The 18,769-nt window shown below is 40.3% G+C and overlaps 1 protein-coding gene across 3 annotated transcripts in view; it reads right to left on the reverse strand.

Moving 5' to 3' along the window:
• The window catches only part of LOC140480588 (adenylate cyclase type 1-like), a 289,915-nt gene that overhangs the window by 77,760 nt on the left and 193,386 nt on the right, over positions 1–18,769 (reverse strand). For all 3 annotated transcript variants that reach the window (XM_072575640.1, XM_072575642.1, XM_072575643.1), the window contains 2 exons: positions 13,407–13,562; positions 6,823–7,017 (listed from right to left, as the gene is read on the reverse strand). In XM_072575640.1, the coding sequence (XP_072431741.1) occupies positions 6,823–7,017; positions 13,407–13,562 (351 nt within the window). The remainder of the gene's footprint in view (positions 1–6,822; positions 7,018–13,406; positions 13,563–18,769) is intronic.

Below are 18,769 nucleotides of genomic sequence, written 5' to 3' on the forward strand. Positions count from 1 at the left end.
GCTACAGATTTTGCAACATAAGTATTTGGTTTTGTTAGTTTCTGGCATTATCATATAGTTATTCTACTGCAGTAAAAGTGCTTTGGTGTTCAGTAAACATTATTTTTCTCTAAACAGACAAAAAAAAAACACACACAAGAGGAACCTCAATTATTCAAATTTCGGATTATCCGAAGAAGATCTCAAGATCCCGATAGAAACATTACATCAAAGAGGTATTTTGTTTACAATGATTAAAAGTGAACTCAGCTTATCGAAATGCTGCCAAGAACAGTCCTGGACATCGATGGGTGCCCAGGCACCATGTCCGAATGACTGACCACCCACCCCCTCTCTCTCTCCCCACACACTTTCCCTGGAGTTCTACATGGGGGGCAGGGGCGTTTACCCTGAACCACCCCCTTTCCCCAGATAATCTTTCCAACATTGTCCTGTACACTTTTGAGACTGACCCCCCAAAGGCAACAGCAGTCTTCGTGTAGGTGTCCAGCCCACTGCGCCCCCCCCTCCCAGCAGTGCACTGGGGCAGGGCGGCCTGGTCAGACTGGGGACAAGGGTGTGGACAGCAGTCAGACAACGGGTGGGGGCGGTGTTGAACAGGGTTTGGGCATAGCAGTGTTGGATAGAGGGTGGGGGTGAGTGTTCGCATGTGGTATGCTGCTGCCTAATTTCCTGAGCGGGGAGCAGACGTAACAGAAAACTCCGAGCCCCAGAGGAAAGGTATTGAACCAATTAACTGAATAATCAATTATCTGAATGAAATAGTGCCCGCCCATCTCATTTGGATAATTGAGGTTCCTCTGTATTCCATTATCTGATAATATCTTATTGTATTGTATTGTACAATCCCATAAAAGCCTGTCCTTATGTCAAATTGAAGCAGCAGACAGAAAATAAATGGTGTGAAGACTTTGCAGTGGAAATCAGTGGAAAACCATTTTGATTTTCATTCCATTAACAAAATAAGCAGTAATACATACTCCATGAATGGTAATGAAATTCTGAAGAATTAAGTTTACAAAATTCTCATGAATCAGCACTGAACATGTCCAAACTGTGCCAAAAAGCAATTAAAAAAGCCAATCAAATGTTGGACAGCATAACCAAACACAGAACAAGTTAACAGAACAGGTTATCTAACGGTGCAATTCACTGTTCAAACCAGATGTACAGTACTATTCAAGTCACTAAGCCACAAGCAATATATATATAGGCTTTGACGGTGGTGCAGAAATGTAGCATAAAACAGATCCATCATGTCATATGTCCACATTATCAAGAAAACTCACATAACATGGGCTTTTCATAATGAGACATCTAAGAGATGAACTTACAGAAGTATATGATAGTTCAAAGTCTGGGAAAGGCAACTCAGGAACACTGAATTAAAATGTGGCAGGAACAAGATGGCCTCAGTTCAAATTACTAAAAGGCAAGTTTCGAGCTTTTATCAGAAAAATATCCCTTTCAAACAAACAGTGGAGAGATTGATTAGTGGGACCAGTACACATTAGCGTTTATAATAATGCGAGGTGGCCTTATTGAAACAGACAAGATTCTTAGAGATGTTGGCAAGGTAGGTGTGGAGATGTTGTTTCTCCTCATGAAAGAATCTTGGACCAGCCCAGACCTTCTCAGAATAAAAGGTCATCCACTTAAGAAAGGGATGAGAAATTTCTTCTATCTGAAGGTAGCACATCTGTGGAATTGTCTCCTGGAGAGGGCTGTAGAGGTGGGGTCATTACGGATACTCAAGGATGAAAGAGACAAATTTTTAACCAGTAAAATAATTGAGGATTAACTGGAAAAAAAGGGAAAATGATTGTATGGGTTATCAGTTAAGCCAAGATCCCTTTGTATGAGCAGACTAATGGGCTACTTCTGCTCTTACATTTTATAGTCATATAGACCAACAGATATGTCGCTGAATCATTTAGCAAGCATCTAGATTATGCAATGGGAAACCTCAGGGCCAAATGATCTTCACCTTCTTTAACTAACCTGCAGACATATTTAAGCTAAGTGTCCAGGCAGTAAATGTACTGATGAGCTAGGTTGTAGAGCACTGATAAGTCGATCATCAAAATCAGCCTCACTAGTAGATTTACTTCCTCTCTGTTTGCTATGTAAAGGAAAGTCTGGTTTCTGGTTTGAGAAGGAGCTTGCCTGTTCAGAATTTGTAGAAATCACAAACCACATCTCTATACTTAGAATTTTGTACAAATAGTAAATGGGAGAAATAACCACTGCGTTTCTTAACCAATTGAGCAGCAATATATCAGCCAAAGTTCCCATAGCTTATTAGATTAGATTATATTCCCTACAGTGTGGAAACAGGCTCTTCGGCCCAACCAGTCCACACCAACCCTGTAAAGAATAACCCACCCAGACCCATTTCACTCTGACTAATGCACCTAACACTATGGGCAATTTAGCATGACCAATTCACCTAGCCTGCACATCTTTGGACTATTATTACTATGCAATGAATCCTGCTTGAATGTTCATGTGTGGATTTTACAAAATTGAAAAATATGAACAAAGTTGCCAGGCAGAGAAAGACTCAATGCTCCACTTCCCAACCACCATTCCTCGTGATTTCACCTCAACTTTTCATCACCATGTATTTTCCTTAAAGGAGCAAAAAAGAAAATCCAGAGCCAATAAGGGGAAGGAATACTTTGGAATATTCGGTTGCAACATTTGCATGAAACCCTTTGTGATCACAGTTGTGGTTTATTTGCAAACAAAAAACTAATTTATTTAGTCTTTATTTTAACCACAAGACATTTTCCACACAGAAATCAATCTGTTCAAGCAATTAAATTACCCAATTAAGCAAAATTGTTTGAAACAACAAATGTGTTTTTAATTAAAATGTCACATGGTATTATTACATGTTACTGCAGAGAATCAGAAATTTAGTCAGACAACCCTCTGGATAACTTGTGAGCAGAAAAGCAATGCCAATATAGTTGTGATTTCCATATCGCCTTTAACGTACTTTGACGGGATTTCTACATTCTGCTTCACCAAAGATTCCGCAACTTGGGAACTAATTATAGAGTTTTTTCGTTCTTGTCTTGCAGGCACGGACGTAACTGAGTTATAGTATCTCACCATTTTCCTACACGAATCTAGACAGCTAGTTTTACCAGAAGATGTTTTACAATCAAGTAATGGGTTCAACAGCAACTCATGTGCACTTTCAATTTAAGCAAAAGGATAGCAATCAGTACTGACAGATGTTTCCTCCACCCTCACTAAGAGATTTTGAGAAATGATATCAGGTAGGGGGTTGGCGTGAGTGGGGGAATGTTACACAGATGACTATATAAGTAGAGGGTTAGTTCAGGAAATGTTTCATTTGGGAAGCAGTTACAACCCACTCACATCTTCACTTTTGCTGCAAGTTGTGCACCCCTTCGGGATGGGTGGGTTGTCAATCGAGGGGATGTTAATCCTTCAATAACAGCAATTGTGATGTGAGTTTATGGTGTAATATTTGGTTCATGGCTGTTCTGGAACTCATCAGTGAAAGTCAAGTGAGAGCATTGCAATAAATGAGGGGGCTGAAGTCTTACCATTGAGCATTCAACTGCCTTCTTACCTGCTTTACTAAAACAGCTTTTCACAATATCTGTGATGACAAGGTACACAGTTTGGCGATTCAGATCCCTAGGCAGGAGTGGGTACTGCAGATGCTGGAGATTAGAGTGGTGCTGGAAAAGCACAGCAGGTCAGGCTGCATCCGAGGAGCAGGAAAATCGACATTTCAGGCAAAAGCTCTTTCCGGATGAAGGGCTTTTGCCTGAAACATTGATTTTCTGTTTCTCAGATACTCAGACCCTTACCCTAGTGCTGAGATTCTCTTGGCTGAAGTCTTCTTCACATTTGGATTCATGAGGACCATGGCCAAAGACTTAAGTGTACAGATCATAGATAAAATTGACCCTTCAGGTGACAAGGTAATATTTGGAATACTTATTGGGGTGCAGTGCAGGGAAATGGATGAATGTATGTGAAATGGAAGTGCTTTGAATGAAGTCCCAATTATCATGTCCACATTTACCATTATTTTCTCTCAGTCACATCCATAATTTCCTGTCAACAATGTCTGCAGAACATCTTTGCAGATTATTAGTGAAACAAGTCCATAGAGGGCCATATTCTGCCACCAAGTCACCCTTTATTTACACGTGGAGGGTCCTTGATATTGATCCAGCTCCCTCAGAGTCGGTTGTCAAGAGTGAACAGAACCTCTGACACTTCTGTTTATCTCTGTCAGCCAGGGCTCCTTGATTGGAACAGATTAACAGCCCCAATTAGGGTACTTCTATTCTAAGAGGTCCACCTGGCTTACATTGTTTCAACCACTCCAATTTGGTCCATGAAATATCAAACTTTGGATATTACTCATTCTACTTAAGGTGACATTAATTGTCTATGGGTCAATGGAAGACATCTACATGCATACACGATTGCTTTCTTTTATTCTCAATACAAGCCTTTGGAGATGACTTCATCACAAAGTCTATGATCCCATGTCATCCATGCTTAAGACAGACTCATCCAATCTCTCAACGAGCAAGTAATTCAGACTCACTTTAAAACTGTGCCATCAATGGGGGTTAGATATAGCTTAGCAGAACATGGATAAGGCTGTAGCCTCCAATGTAAACTGTGTCCCTGACTTCGCAATTAGTCTTGCTCAGATATGAATTGAGAGTCACCAGGTGAAAATCCAATAAATTGCCAATATTCACCCAAGAAATTACAAAGCGCACCGTCACAAAACCTAAACAAGTCATTTGATGGTGCACCTTCAGAAGAGAGTCAGCTCATTGGAATTGTTATTTTCATCATGGAAAACTTGATTCACCTCTTGCATGATGCCCCCAGTGGGACAAAATACATGTGAATGCATTAACACAGAAGGAGAGCAACAAAACCTATTTATGGGCCTGCGGTGTAACGGCAGCAGGTCTGACTCCAGCCGAGTAGGTTGCGTGTTCAAATCGCATCAGGTTCCCTCAAGCTCAAGTTCTTCTCCTTGAAAGTGGAGTCGCAGGTGGATAGGATAGTGAAGAAGGCGTTTGGTATGCTTTCCATTATTGGTCAGACTATTGAGTACAGTAGTTGGGAGGTCTTGTTGCGGCTGTATAGGACATCAGTTAGGCCACTGTTGGAATATTGTGTGCAATTCTGGTCTCCTTCCTATCAGAAAGATGTTGTGAAACTTGAAAGGGTTCAGAAAAGATTTACAAAGATGTTGCCAGGGTTGGAGGATCTGAGCTACAGGGAGAGGTTGAATAGGCTGGGGCTGTTTCCCCTGGACCGTCGGAGGCTGAGGGGTAACCTTATAGAGGTTTACAAAATTATGAGGGGCATGGATAGGATAAATAGGCAAAGTCTTTTCCCTGGGGTCGTGGAGTCCAGAACGAGAGGGCATAGGTTTAGGGTGAGAGGGGAAAGATAAAAGAGAGACCCAAGGGGCAACTTTTTCATGCAGAGTGTGGTACGTGTATGGAATGAGCTGCCAGAGGATGTGGTGGAGGCTGGTACAATTGCAACATTTAAGAGGCATTTGGATGGGTATATTAATAGGAAGGGTTTGGAGGGATATGGGCCGGGTGCTGACAGGTGGGACTAGTTTGGGTTGGGATATCTGGTCGGCATGGAAGGGTTGGACCGAAGGGTCTGTGTCCAGGCTGTACATCTCTATGACTGGATTGGTTGGAACTATTTTCATAGGTTGCATAGAAACCTATAAATGTTTAACAGGATCAGACAGGGATAATGCGAGAAGGATGTTCCTAATGACCACCAAGTCCAGACCTGGGGTCACAGTCTAATGATAAGCGGTTAGACCATTTAGGAAAGAAAGTGAAGAAATTTCTTCACCCAGAGAGTGGAGAGCTTGTGAATCCTCTGCCACAGAAAGTAGTTGAGGTCAAATCATTGTACATTAGGGTGTTCATCCAAGGACAGCTGACATTTTTTGATCGTGACTAGAAGGGACAGGTATGACCATACACAAAGGTAAGTGGGACTAACAGTGGTGGATGAATGGATGGGGAGACAAAAATTACACTGACAACGTACAATAAATTGGCACGAAGAAGAAAACAGCATGAGGAAATGGGGAGATACAAGTGTGTAGCTGAATACGGCAAAGTATTACCTTTCCTGCCTTGTTTATGTTAATAAATTGCTTCTTGTACTGAATCAAGGAAGGTGGTGCCGTGCTCCTGCTGCTGATCTCTGGACTAACTCAAGCAAGGCTGCCTTTGAGCTAACTGCAAGATTCTCCCTCATGTCATTCGGGAAGATCATCTCTCTTCAGGCATCCTTCAGTTTCCAGGAATCTGGGAGTGCATCCAGCTCAGGGTAAATGAAGCAGAGTGCAGCCATTGCCTGTGTTGACTTCATAGCAGCAGGCTGGTGTCTCCTCATCCTAACTCTATCAACCTGGATGCTTTTGCTGTTTCTTTAACCTGAGATGAAATACATATCTTGATCATGCCTACTGATGTTAATTAGGTACAAAGCTGAAAGTAAAATCATAATTAGGTGGGTCAGTTAAAAAGCCGCTGTACTTATGCGTGGCTTTTCACTGTCCCATTTGTTGATATTGACACCAATCCCTTGGAGCCAGAATGATTGACTGTAGAGCAATCTGTGCAATTTACTCATGGATGCTACAGGCAATGTAGAGGATGCAGTTAGATAAAAACTGAGAAAATTATTTGGTTAACATAGACTTCTATGCACTATAAAACACATTGTAAGTTTACTTGGTTTTATTTAAAAAACACTTACTTTCTGTTCCCTTTCAGTTTGTTTGTACTTTAAGGTAACAAAATGTAAATCTGCCATTTCAGACTCTGTTTGCCGAGCCTCAATTAACCGGCTGATGTATCGATTCACCCGTGTTCCTGGAGCATTGTGCATAACATTTGCAGAGAAAGATGATCGGTTTCTGACTTTTTCAGATGCTGTCCTCAAGGCTCTTCTCTTTGTAAATAAAAGAAAATATTTTAATTTGTGATAGGTGGAAGAAAGAGCAGTTTTCAAACCACACCATTTTTTATTGCTCCAGTGCAAAACCCTCTCATCCAGAGAACAGGATGGGAGAGAGGACTTCTTCTTGCTTCATCTGTTTAGTCAGTCTTGATAATTACTTCATTTACTTTAGCAACCAAGTAATCGCCAGATAATAGCTTCAGCTGTATTGGATGAAATGGTGCAGCCTTCCTACCTTTACCTGAACTTAGTCAGCAGAATGTTACACATTGCACTAAAGCTCTCAATGGAAAGAAGTACATCAATTTTAAAGGGTGAAGAACACACAGATGCAGATTTGTTCCTGCATATTTTCTGTGTCGGTTATGTTCAGTGAAGAACAACAATTAAAAAGACAAATAGAAATAAGTGTGATTTATATGATCAGTACTTTCTATACTATGCAGAATCTGTGAAATCTTCATTGACACCATCTCAAATCAAAGCCATTAAGGTTACGTTAACGTTAAATGCTAGATAATCATGCATATTATCCTCAAGGAGAAAGTGAGGACTGCAAATGCTGGAGATCAGAGCTGAAAATGTGTTCCTGGAAAAGCGCAGCAGGTCAGGCAGCATCCAAGGAAGAGGAGAATCGACGTTTCGGGCATAAGCCCTTCTTCAGAAATGAGGAAAGTGTGTCCAGCAGGCTAAGATAAAAGGTCGGGAGGAGGGACGTGGGGGACGGGCGTTGGAAATGCGATAGGTGGAAGGAGATCAAGGTGAGGGTGATAGGCCGGAGTGGGGTGGGGGTGGAGAGGCCAGGAAGAAGATTGCAGGTTAGGAAGGCGGTGCTGAGTTCGAGGGATTTGACTGAGACAAGGTGGGGGAGGGGAAATGAGGAAACTGGAGAAATCTGAGTTCATCCTTTGTGGTTGGAGGGTTCCGAGGCAGAAGATGAGGCGCTCTTCCACCAACCGTCGTGTTGCTATGGTCTGGCGATGGACGAGTCCAAGGACCTGCATGTCCTTGGTGGAGTGGGAGGGAGAGTTGAAGTGTTGAGTTACGGGGTGGTTGGGTTGGTTTCCTCCCTCCCCTTCCTAGACCTGGACCATCTCAGACTCCTCCCTCCCTTTCCTAGACCTCTCCATTTCTATCTCAGGCGACCGAATCAACACGGACATTTACTATAAACCGACCAACTCCCCCAGCTACCTAGACTACATCTCCTCCCACCCTGCCCCCTGTAAAAACGCCATCCCATATTCCCAATTCCTTCATCTCCGCTGCATCTGCTCCCAGGAAGACCAGTTCCAAAACCGTACAACCCAGATGGCCTCCTTCTTCAAGGACCGCAATATCCCCCCCAGACGTGGTCGACGATGCCCTCCACCGCATCTCTTCCACTTCCCGCTCCTCCGCCCTTGAGCCCCGCCCCTCCAACTGCCACCAGGACAGAACCCCACTGGTCCTCACCTACCACCCCACCAACCTCCAAACGGCGTATCATCTGCCGTCATTTCCGCCACCTCCAAACGGACCCCACTACCAGGGATATATTTCCCTTCCCTCCCCTATCAGCGTTCCAAAAAGACCACTCCCTCTGTGACTCCCTCGTCAGGTCCACACCCCCCACCAACCCAACCTCCACTCCCGGCACCTTCCCCTGCAACCGCAAGAAATGCAAAACTTGCGCCCACACCTTCCCCCTTACTTCCCTCCAAGGCCCCAAGGGATACTTCCATATCCGCCACAAATTCACCTGCATCGCCACACACATCATCTATTGCATCTGCTGCACCCGATGTGGCCTCCTCTATATTGGGGAGTCAGGCCTCCTACTTGCGGAACGTTTCAGAGAACACCTCTGGGACACCCGGACCAACCAACCCAACCACCCCGTAGCTCAACACTTCAACTCCCCCTCCCACTCCACCAAGGACATGCAGGTCCTTGGACTCCTCCATCGCCAGACCATAGCAACACGACGGTTGGAGGAAGAGCGCCTCATCTTCCGCCTAGGAACCCTCCAACCACAAGGATAAACTCAGATTTCTCCAGTTTCCTCATTTCCCCTCCCCCCACCTTGTCTCAGTCAAATCCCTTGAACTCAGCACCGCCTTCCTAACCTGCAATCTTCTACCTGACCTCTCCGCCCCCACCCCACTCCGGCCTATCACCCTCACCTTGATTTCCTACCACCTATCGCATTTCCAACGCCCCTCCCCCAAGTCCCTCCTCCCTACCTTTTATCTTAGCCTGCTGGACACACTTTCCTCATTCCTGAAGAAGGGCTTATGCCCGAAACATCGATTCTCCTGTTCCTTGGATGCTATCTGACCTGCTGTGCTTTTCTAGCAACACATTTTCAGCTCATGCATATTATCCACCTACTTAGCGACATAGAATTGATAAGAGGCAGCAGACTGTCTGCACATGCCTCCTCCTCACCAAAGGAGAGTCAGTGGTCAGCTCATAGCTAAATAAGAAACCCAGCCTACAGCTCTAACGTGCTGTGAGTGGGCTGGATTGGTGCATGCATACTCAGGCTGAACATCCCAATGGATTAAAAACCCAGCCAGATAAGTCAACATCATTGGATGAACTCAGAGTGGGTGGGGGGGGGGGGGGTAGGGTGGGGTGGGGCGTTGCAGTGAGTTTTAAAATCTAGGCATGCAATTGTCTCCTTGGGCTTGGAGGGGCAAGACAATTACTTTCTGATGCACAGAGAGCACCCTCCATGTTTAGTATCCCCTTTTCTTTCGAATTAAAAACTACAAAAAAAAACAAGCTGCCCTCCAATCTGCTTGCCTGCCCACACTGACTGTTCTCTGTGATCGCTACATCTGATCAGTAATTGTGTTTTCTGTAACAATTCCTTCATTTAGAAGAGTCAGCCAACATCTACACCTTTTGTGATGGGGGAGAAAGGAAACGGCAGAAGTCATTCATACCAGATTGTCTTTGTCACTGTGGAATCTGTTGTGTCTTGCCTTAATAAATTTATTTCACCATCTTTGAATTGGTTGAAAGGTATTGCAGCATTTTGCTCATATTAAAGTCATGTCAGATAGACTGAAGGTGAAGTTGCACCACTGAAGAAATTGTTTCCTTCAACAAGGAAATGTGATCACATTCACCATCCATGACAAAGCTATTTGCTTTTGTTGATTTGCTCATTTTAATGCATTGTGTCCTCAAATTAAAACTTAAAGGATCTTAAAGAGGATAATTTGTGAGCATTTTGCGGGTACCTTCAGTATTGCTGTGTATGCACTTTGCACAGAATATTGGGCATGGTTCCCAGACATTGAACAGAGAAAAGGCCATGTCAGAGCATTGCATCAATGGTCCATTTATGTAACGGACGGGGCATATATTGGGAGTTCTGAAGTTATCTATATACATATGGTAATGAGATCTCTGTTAAATCAAATTTTTAAGCAAACATATAATAGAAAATATTTAATGTGGCCTTTTAAAACATATCAAATGGGACAAAGCCCAAAATTACAAAATTAATTTTTGATTCCCAATTAGGCAATGAAGTGGAGGCAGACAGAGCTGAAAGGTTCTGGATTAGTGGTGCTGGAAGAGCACAGCAGTTCAGGCAGCATCCAAGAGCTGAAAGGTACTAGCACTTTCTGGTGTGCAGGCTTACCAACATCATTCCCAATGTTAGTTACTTTCGGGGAAGCAGATTTAGGGCCCAGAAGCATCCATAAGATGGACAACCAATGAGGCTCACTAACAGCCAGTCAGTCTACATCTCATTTATGTGACAGGGTAGCAGTTCAACTATCTGGTGATGGGCCCCCAATGGCAGGCTGGAGTGCCAGCTATACAGACAGGCCTACAGCCATTCCCTATCTTCCATCATATGAGTCCAGACAAAGGCTTCTCTGTAAAGAGATTCTCATCTCTCTTACCCTGCGACTCCTAACTTCAAGAGCCTGCCTGTTGCCTTAATTAGCCAAGGAATATGTCACTATGTAGGAGAAGGATAGAACAGACATCTTAGAGTATGTTAATAAGCAATCCAACAGTCCTGATAATAAAATTCTGTAGCCGTATCTTCCACTGGATCATTTTATAAAAATAAAAGCAGGAAATAATTTTGAATGTAGAAAATAACCTGTTAAAGATGAGGGCTTAATTTTCATGCACACATACTGCAAAAAGAACAATACCACCCACTGTCCTTCAACAAATTAAATCATTAGTTTGTTGTATTTATACCTATTATAAATTTGAAGGTGTAAACTGTCTTGATGGTCCTCATTATGTTGTGCAAATTGCTTTTCTCTCTTCTGACAGACCAATTCTTCAAAAATCTTTGAAATAATGATTCAGTAAGCTCATAAGAGCTGCACAACTCTGGGACTATTATTTTCACATCTACATTATTGCATTCAGCAATGTAGTCTAAACACAAAACAGAAAAGTTTTCACATGTGTTGTCAGCCATGTCACCCAGATTCAATGCTACACAGCAGGCTATAAACACTCATGGTATTGTACAGATGAAGATAATGGCAAAGAACTGAATCAGCCTCAAAAGCTGATTCAGGCAAAGGGATTGTAATCCAAGATTAACTGCATCTATTCATTCTGATTAAACAGCATATAAAACTTATTGCTGTCCGCTGATTTAAATAATACTTGTGTGCTGCCAGGCATACCATCTATGTATTGGCCCTTTATGGACCAGTGTCAAACAAGTAAACCAAGATGTATTTAATTGCTTCTCTACAGGTGATCAGGATAGGCTCTACATTACAACAAAGACTATTAGGAGTGTTGTACAATTGCACAACCAAGCACAGGCAGCTTGCCTTCAGGCTCAATGCTGCCACAAATTCTCCTTATGATACTGAGTCTAAAGGCCTGTTTAGTTAACAGTGGTAGAAGATGAAATACTAATACGTCTGAACAAGAAAAGGTAGTTCATTGCTTGATAGCAAGAGATATAAATTACAGAGTTTTAGTAATTATGTATAATTAGTCAATCACAAGCAAGGATGACAGATCTGACCCCCTTCTGGAGCTGAAGCAAGAGGCCTTGACTTTTAAGGTTCTTGTGGAGCAATGATAGGGTCCCTATCTTTGAACCTGTTCCAGGGGTTTCTTGAAACAAAGGGACAAAAAAAACTTGATGCTCAGAATTCTTGTGCCTTTGCACAATTTGGTTTGCATAGCAAAATGTTATAAACAGAATAAACTATCCCCTGATCCACAGAGATATCAGTGAATTGACAGGTTTTATTTGTTGTGTACTGCAAAACATGCAATGGAATTATATATTAGTTTCAAAAGATAAAATCTATTCTGTGCTGGAGTTCAATTCTTCACAGAAATGAAATAGGATGGTCTTATTGCAATTCTCCTTAACCCTACATTTCAGGCAAAAGAAACATTATATTCCTGCTTTAGTCATGGTTTCATTTCATTATTTCCTCTTCCATGTTCTTTCATCTGTTGCCTTTCAGCAATGATGTTTTAAAAATCAGCAAGCTATGCAGATAGATGAAGGTAATTAGAATCAAGAGTTCTCCACTACCACTGTCACTGCATTGGCTTCACATGGGCTCTACCAGGTTTGATTTCCACTGAAATACAACATTTATGCCGAGTACTGCAATTTACATTCTGACCAAAAAGTGTCAAACTTCAACTGCTGAAGGCAAAATTTATGGAATGCCAGTCAGTTTGGCCTTAGACCTATCTAGCTGGATGAGCAACATTCTACAATAACTATATTAAGCTACATTTAACTAGCAATATAGGAGAAGCAAATAATTTACTTAGAAATAACTTTTGTAAATGTTCCACTGTACCTTCATTGAAAATAAACAATTTGGGAAACTGAAGTGTGTTCATCTACGATGTCTGTGTGTCATAAATTCTATCACTTCAATAAGTTATTTAAAGTATTGTATTCAGTCACCTACAAACTAACAAGTCCTTTTTACCCTCTTCAATTGCCGTGATTTAAATATATGAAACTCTTCTGATAATGTGATTATAGATTTAAATATCCTAATTTGTAGCAGGACCCTATATTTAGATTTGAATTAGTATCTTCCTTTTGCTGATGTTAATCCACATCTGTGCAGTGGTCTTTCAGGAAATTAATAACAAAAGCTTCAGTCACTTCATGCCAGCTGGGTAGGATGATGAGTGGAGAAATAAATAGCAGCTTTCAATCAACACAATGAGCATGCTGAGCGATTCTATTACAGAAGAATATATAGAAGGCAATGACTTTCAAAAGAAATAGGCTGGAAAAGAGGAAAACAACACTTCCTCATTGACACATTTCCTTGTCAAACATGGATCTCATGAGAAAAAAAAAGTCAGATACATCAACAAAATTTGAATAAAATTGTTCCAATGCTTACCTTGTCATCATCCTCACACGTCATCACATTGGAAAAGGGTATTTCAGCTTTGAACATCTTACGACAGTGCATCAGTTGAACAAGTAGATAACAGACAGTTTTAAATTTCATCCTTTTTGCTGGTTTTATGTCTGATAGAATCAACCCAGGAAAAATCTGCCGAAAAAGAGAAAATAATTAATGCTAAACATATGTGTAACGAGCAACATAATGCAGTTTTAAGACAATGTATTATTTACTTTTAAAGGCCTTCCTTTCACCTTTAAGAGCTGAATTCCAATCTAATTCAAACTTTCTAACTCTCTACACTATATACTGGCTGAAAAGGTTTATGGTTAATTCTCTAGAAGACCAAAGAAAAATGCAAAAGAGATATGCAAAAGATTAACACGATGGGGAATGGACTGTTAACTAGCAGGTGGAATGTCAGTAAGTCTATGGTGATAGCTTTGATAAAAAAGAAATAACAGCAATAGTTATACGCTGAATGGAAGCAAGTTTGATGTTTTGGAAGAGCAGAGGGTTTGACAGCACAAATGCACACAACATTAAAATTAACACTTCAGGTTCTTACGGCTCTGAAAAGAATACAAATTAAATTCTATTACAAGCGGCCGACAATTAAAAAAAACAAGTGTTAATGATCAACTAGATTAGTTCTTACTAATAACGCAGCTAGAGCCATGTGCAAATTACTGAACATACTTCCACAGGCAATGATATTTAAACTTGATAAGGGAACATACTGATTTATTATGATGCTACATGCTATCAAGATCACACAAAAAACTTAAGGGGGTTTTAACTGTGACAAAATAGATTACTGGTCAATATAGTACAATTATTTAAAATTATGTAAAGAAGGCATCAGTAGATAAAATACCTTTTATTTGTTGAGTCAAATATATGGAGCTATAGAATGAACACGACTAAATATAAGATTTATAAGACTTACAAGGGATCAGAAAAAAACTCTTCACACAAAGAATTGTGAGACTGTCGCATTTGCACCCAGGGTTAATACTTAGACACAAACTATCAGCCTCTAGTATTAAATTGCATAGGTGGATATAGGAGAAGGGATTAAAGGATTATGAGACCAGGGTTAGTGAATGTGATTAGATCTATTTGCTAAGCATGAGCAATGACTAATTGAATCAAATGGCTTGGTTCTATGTGGTAACTCTATGCATTTTGTTGTATAACTTGAGCTGTCTCAACCCTTTTGTAAAAGCCCAAAGCACATAACTATCCACAAGCCAATACTAATTGACATCAAATTGGCAGACCCACTAAAAGAGGTTAAAAACAATGACTGCAGATGCTGGAAACCAGATTCTGGGTTAGTGGTGCTGGAAGAGCACAGCAGTTCAGGCAGCATCCAAATAGCTTCGAAATGATTTCGAAGCTATTTTGGATGCTGCCTGAACTGCTGTGCTCTTCCAGCACCACTAATCCAGACCCACTAAAAGAGCCCATTAAGTTAGTCAGTATTTGAAATGAGAAGGGAAACGTCAAATTGGTGCTGGAGGGATTGCTGTTCACATGCATGTTGAAAATACATTGTTGATATATATTACAAGGAGTTCTGCCACATGACTAACCAATACCATTTTTGACTTGAGTGTTCAATGATAAAATGGATGATCTGAAAATATTCCATTTCCAGCCTTCTTTGTAATCTAAATATCCTTTCCTAAATAACTCCTGCTGCTACTTCTCAGTGAACATTGAAATGTTTTTTTTCTGTGATGTTGCAGCACATGGGTCAACAGATGAAAATCTGAGTCTTTTCTTATTGAATTCCCCATCTCATTTCCACTAAAAGGTTTGGTGCACTGTGACATCTCCCATTGGGATAAAAAGCAATATCTAGGTGTGATTTACTCCCTGTGTAATGTAGGCACAAATATCTTTTATACAAAATTACTTGTATCATGTTACACAATTTCTATAAATATTTTATGTGATGGGGAGGGTCGGGGGCATTTCAAACATAAAATGATTAAGAACACTGGCTTTACACATTAAAGTATAAACCAAACAGATCTGCTCACTAGGAGGTAGAACAGCAGAGAAAAGATAACAATCATTCATAGACTAAATTACACATTGCATCTTCTGTTTATGTGACATAATTTCACATACTTCAAAACTTCTGAAAATCTTAAAATTATTACTAAGATTAATCTGAGGTATCTTTATCCATTGACATTTCCAAGGGAAAGTTCACTTGCTCGGTTAATATAATGATAATTTTATACATGTACAATTCAATTGGTCCGACGTTGTAATGTTTATTGTGCCCTAACAATAAGTATGATTGAATGCAGGCACATGAAAACCTCCCCATAAAGAAAGTGATTCATAACTGATCAAGAAAACTGACTCTAGTTTTGATGCAGAGCAAAGAAGGGTTCAACTTCAACCCCTTCATCATCAAATACAAATAAACTCCAACACGGCACATTAATAGTAAAATAGTGAACCCTTGACCTCTGTGTGATTAACGGGTGCTTTTGCAAATACAAAATTTATAAGATTGTGTTTTGGGACTTTCTGTAGTTGAGGGTAAAAGAGAAGGTTGAATGGGTCACATGAATTTCTTTGAATACTAGCTAACAAAATACATTGGTAGCTTGTTTGTTGAAAGTTAAAGGTGAGGCCCAGGCTGTTTTAGTGTGAAGAAAGTGCAAGACGTTCACATATCGGAACAATGATAAAACATCTGTACTGACTATGAGCAGATGATAGAAACCAAGTCCAAGGGGAGCTATTAGGAATAGTTAGACTATAATATGATAATATTATAGTTTTAAAATAACAGAATTTAAGAAGGAATGGATGAATTTCTCTTGGGGAAATTTTTGGAGAGCAATGCAACTAATTCCAGAAACATTAAATTCACAGAACATTTGGAAGATTACAATACATTGACCAATGTTTTTACCTATCCAAAGAAACTACTGTGACTGCATGCCTGGACTCCAAGAGGAACAAAATGGATTGTTGATAAGTAATCCTACATATTCCAAAATTCTATCACCTTCTTACAGGAAAACAAAAACATTTTCCATATTTTCTAAATACTTTTGCAACTATTACCGCTGACTTTCTTTTAAGTATGAGAATCCTGCACACAGCAAATCATTTCTGCATCCAAATTCTTCTGAACTATAATAAATATCTTTAGTCAGTTCCCAATGATCATCCTCTTCTTTACAAATATAGATAATCTTATAAACACTGTTCCTAAATAATTCATCTCAAATATACAGAATTCGTTCTTGTATCTGTCTAACAACACTCCTCCAAAGTGCCTCTCTTGTATTCCAGAAAACAATACTCCCGATGTGACATCATCAAAACAGGATACAACGTCAACATGGTAAAGGGGAATAGCTTTGAATAGTCTTTATGAAATTCTTTAGAACAAATTAACTATTATCATCTGCCTGTGGGTTTATGAAGGATAACATAGCAACATTTAACAACAATAACAAAGAACCACATGGCTTCAACTAATTTAGTTTGATATCTACTCCTCTGTTACATTTAATAAGAGGACATGCACATGATAGTTAATAATTTTGTATATCTGTTGCCAAAGATCATAAGAAGTAGGGATATTTGCTCATGATTGTACTGTATTTAGCTCCATTCACAACTCCTCATAAAGTGAAGAGCATAAGTCTGCATGCAACAGACGTGGACAGCATTCAGGCCTCAGCTGATAACTGGTGAGTAACTTTTGCCATCACTGAATCCACATTTTCAACATCCTGAGGATTACCACTGACCAGAAACTTAAATAAACAAGCCATAAAAATATTTTGACAATAAGAACAGGTAAACGTTTAGAAGCTCTGTTATAAATCACTCAACCTTTACTTCTTCAAACCTGTCCACCATCCAGAAGGCAGAAGTCAGGACTCTGATTCAATGACCTCCACTGTCCTCAATTAATGCAACCACAACTACATTCAAGAAGCTCAAGTCCATTCAGGACAGGTAAGCCATTTGATTGGTATCTCATGTATCATCTTAACCATTCACTCCCTCCATCACTAGTAAACCACGACTACAGTATTCCAGTTGCAAGAGGCACTTCAGCAAAGTATTTTGTTCTTAGTTTATATAGTAGGGGGTGCTATATGACTAGTAAATTTGGATCAATACCTTTTATGGAAATAGTTCAACATCCCTAGACATTTCACATCACAGTTATGAAGAAACATTTACACAGAGCCACATAGGGCATTAAGGACTGGTGATGAAAATCTTGGTCAAAAAGATATGCTTTAAAATTAGTTTCTGAAAGGAGGATATAAGTGACAAGATCTAGGAAGGAAACTCCAGAGCATTGTGCTTAGGCAGTTGATTGTAAGCACTCCAACTCATGCAGCATGATAATACTATTAGAACATAAGAACACCAAAACATCAGGACTAGTGGGAATAGGCAATTCAGTCCCTCAGGCCTGCTCCACTATTCAATGGCTGATCTAATCTCGGCCACAATTCTACTTTCTTGCCTGCTCTGTTTGATCCTTTAAACTGTCACTTATGAAAGGTCTGCCTATCATGTCCTTAAATTTCTTGATATCCCAACATCTACTGTACTCAGGATAGTGAATTCCACCGTTTCACTACCCTTTAACAAAATTAATTCCTCCTGTTTTAAATTTTCGATTTTCCTTCACCCAAAACTATGACTGCTCATTCTCAATAGCCCCATGACTTGAAACCTCCAATCTACTTCTTTGTCAATCCTATTTACCATCTGGTAAGGCTCAATTAGATCTTCTCTCCACCTTCTGAACTCTAGTGAGGATAGGCCTAAACTATTCAATCAGTTCTCATCAGACACAATAATACTTTATGTCGCATTATAGTACAGGTAGGAATCTTGTAAGCTTAGTGGTGGTGTGGTGAATTGAACTCTGGGTGTTGTGTGGCTGGATGCACGTGACTTCTCCTGAAATTACTATTCAAATTGTTCAGTGGCTGCATGTTTTATTTCAGAATCAGGATAAATCTGAGCTTTAATCCTTGTCAGTGAGAAATCCTCCAGGTGTCATTCCCTTCTGAAGCCAAGTGTTCAGAAGGGAATGACACCTGGAGGATTTCATGTTTTCTTGCCCCAAACCTCCCAGGTTTTGGTTGTCAGCTAATTCTGTTGCTGTGCCTCTTCCTATAGGTTATCCATCAGAAACAAACTCATACTGCCGAGGTCAGCAAAGAGGATCCTTCAAGCAACAGTTTTACTCTGCTCACTGGTGAATATTTTTTCAGTTTACTTTGTATTTAAGTGTGAAATTTTAATGGGAGAAATTAGCCCAATATTGAGACAAATTACATCCG

The sequence above is a fragment of the Chiloscyllium punctatum genome, chromosome 8 (genome assembly GCF_047496795.1).
Source record: "Chiloscyllium punctatum isolate Juve2018m chromosome 8, sChiPun1.3, whole genome shotgun sequence".
NCBI lineage: Eukaryota > Metazoa > Chordata > Chondrichthyes > Orectolobiformes > Hemiscylliidae > Chiloscyllium > Chiloscyllium punctatum.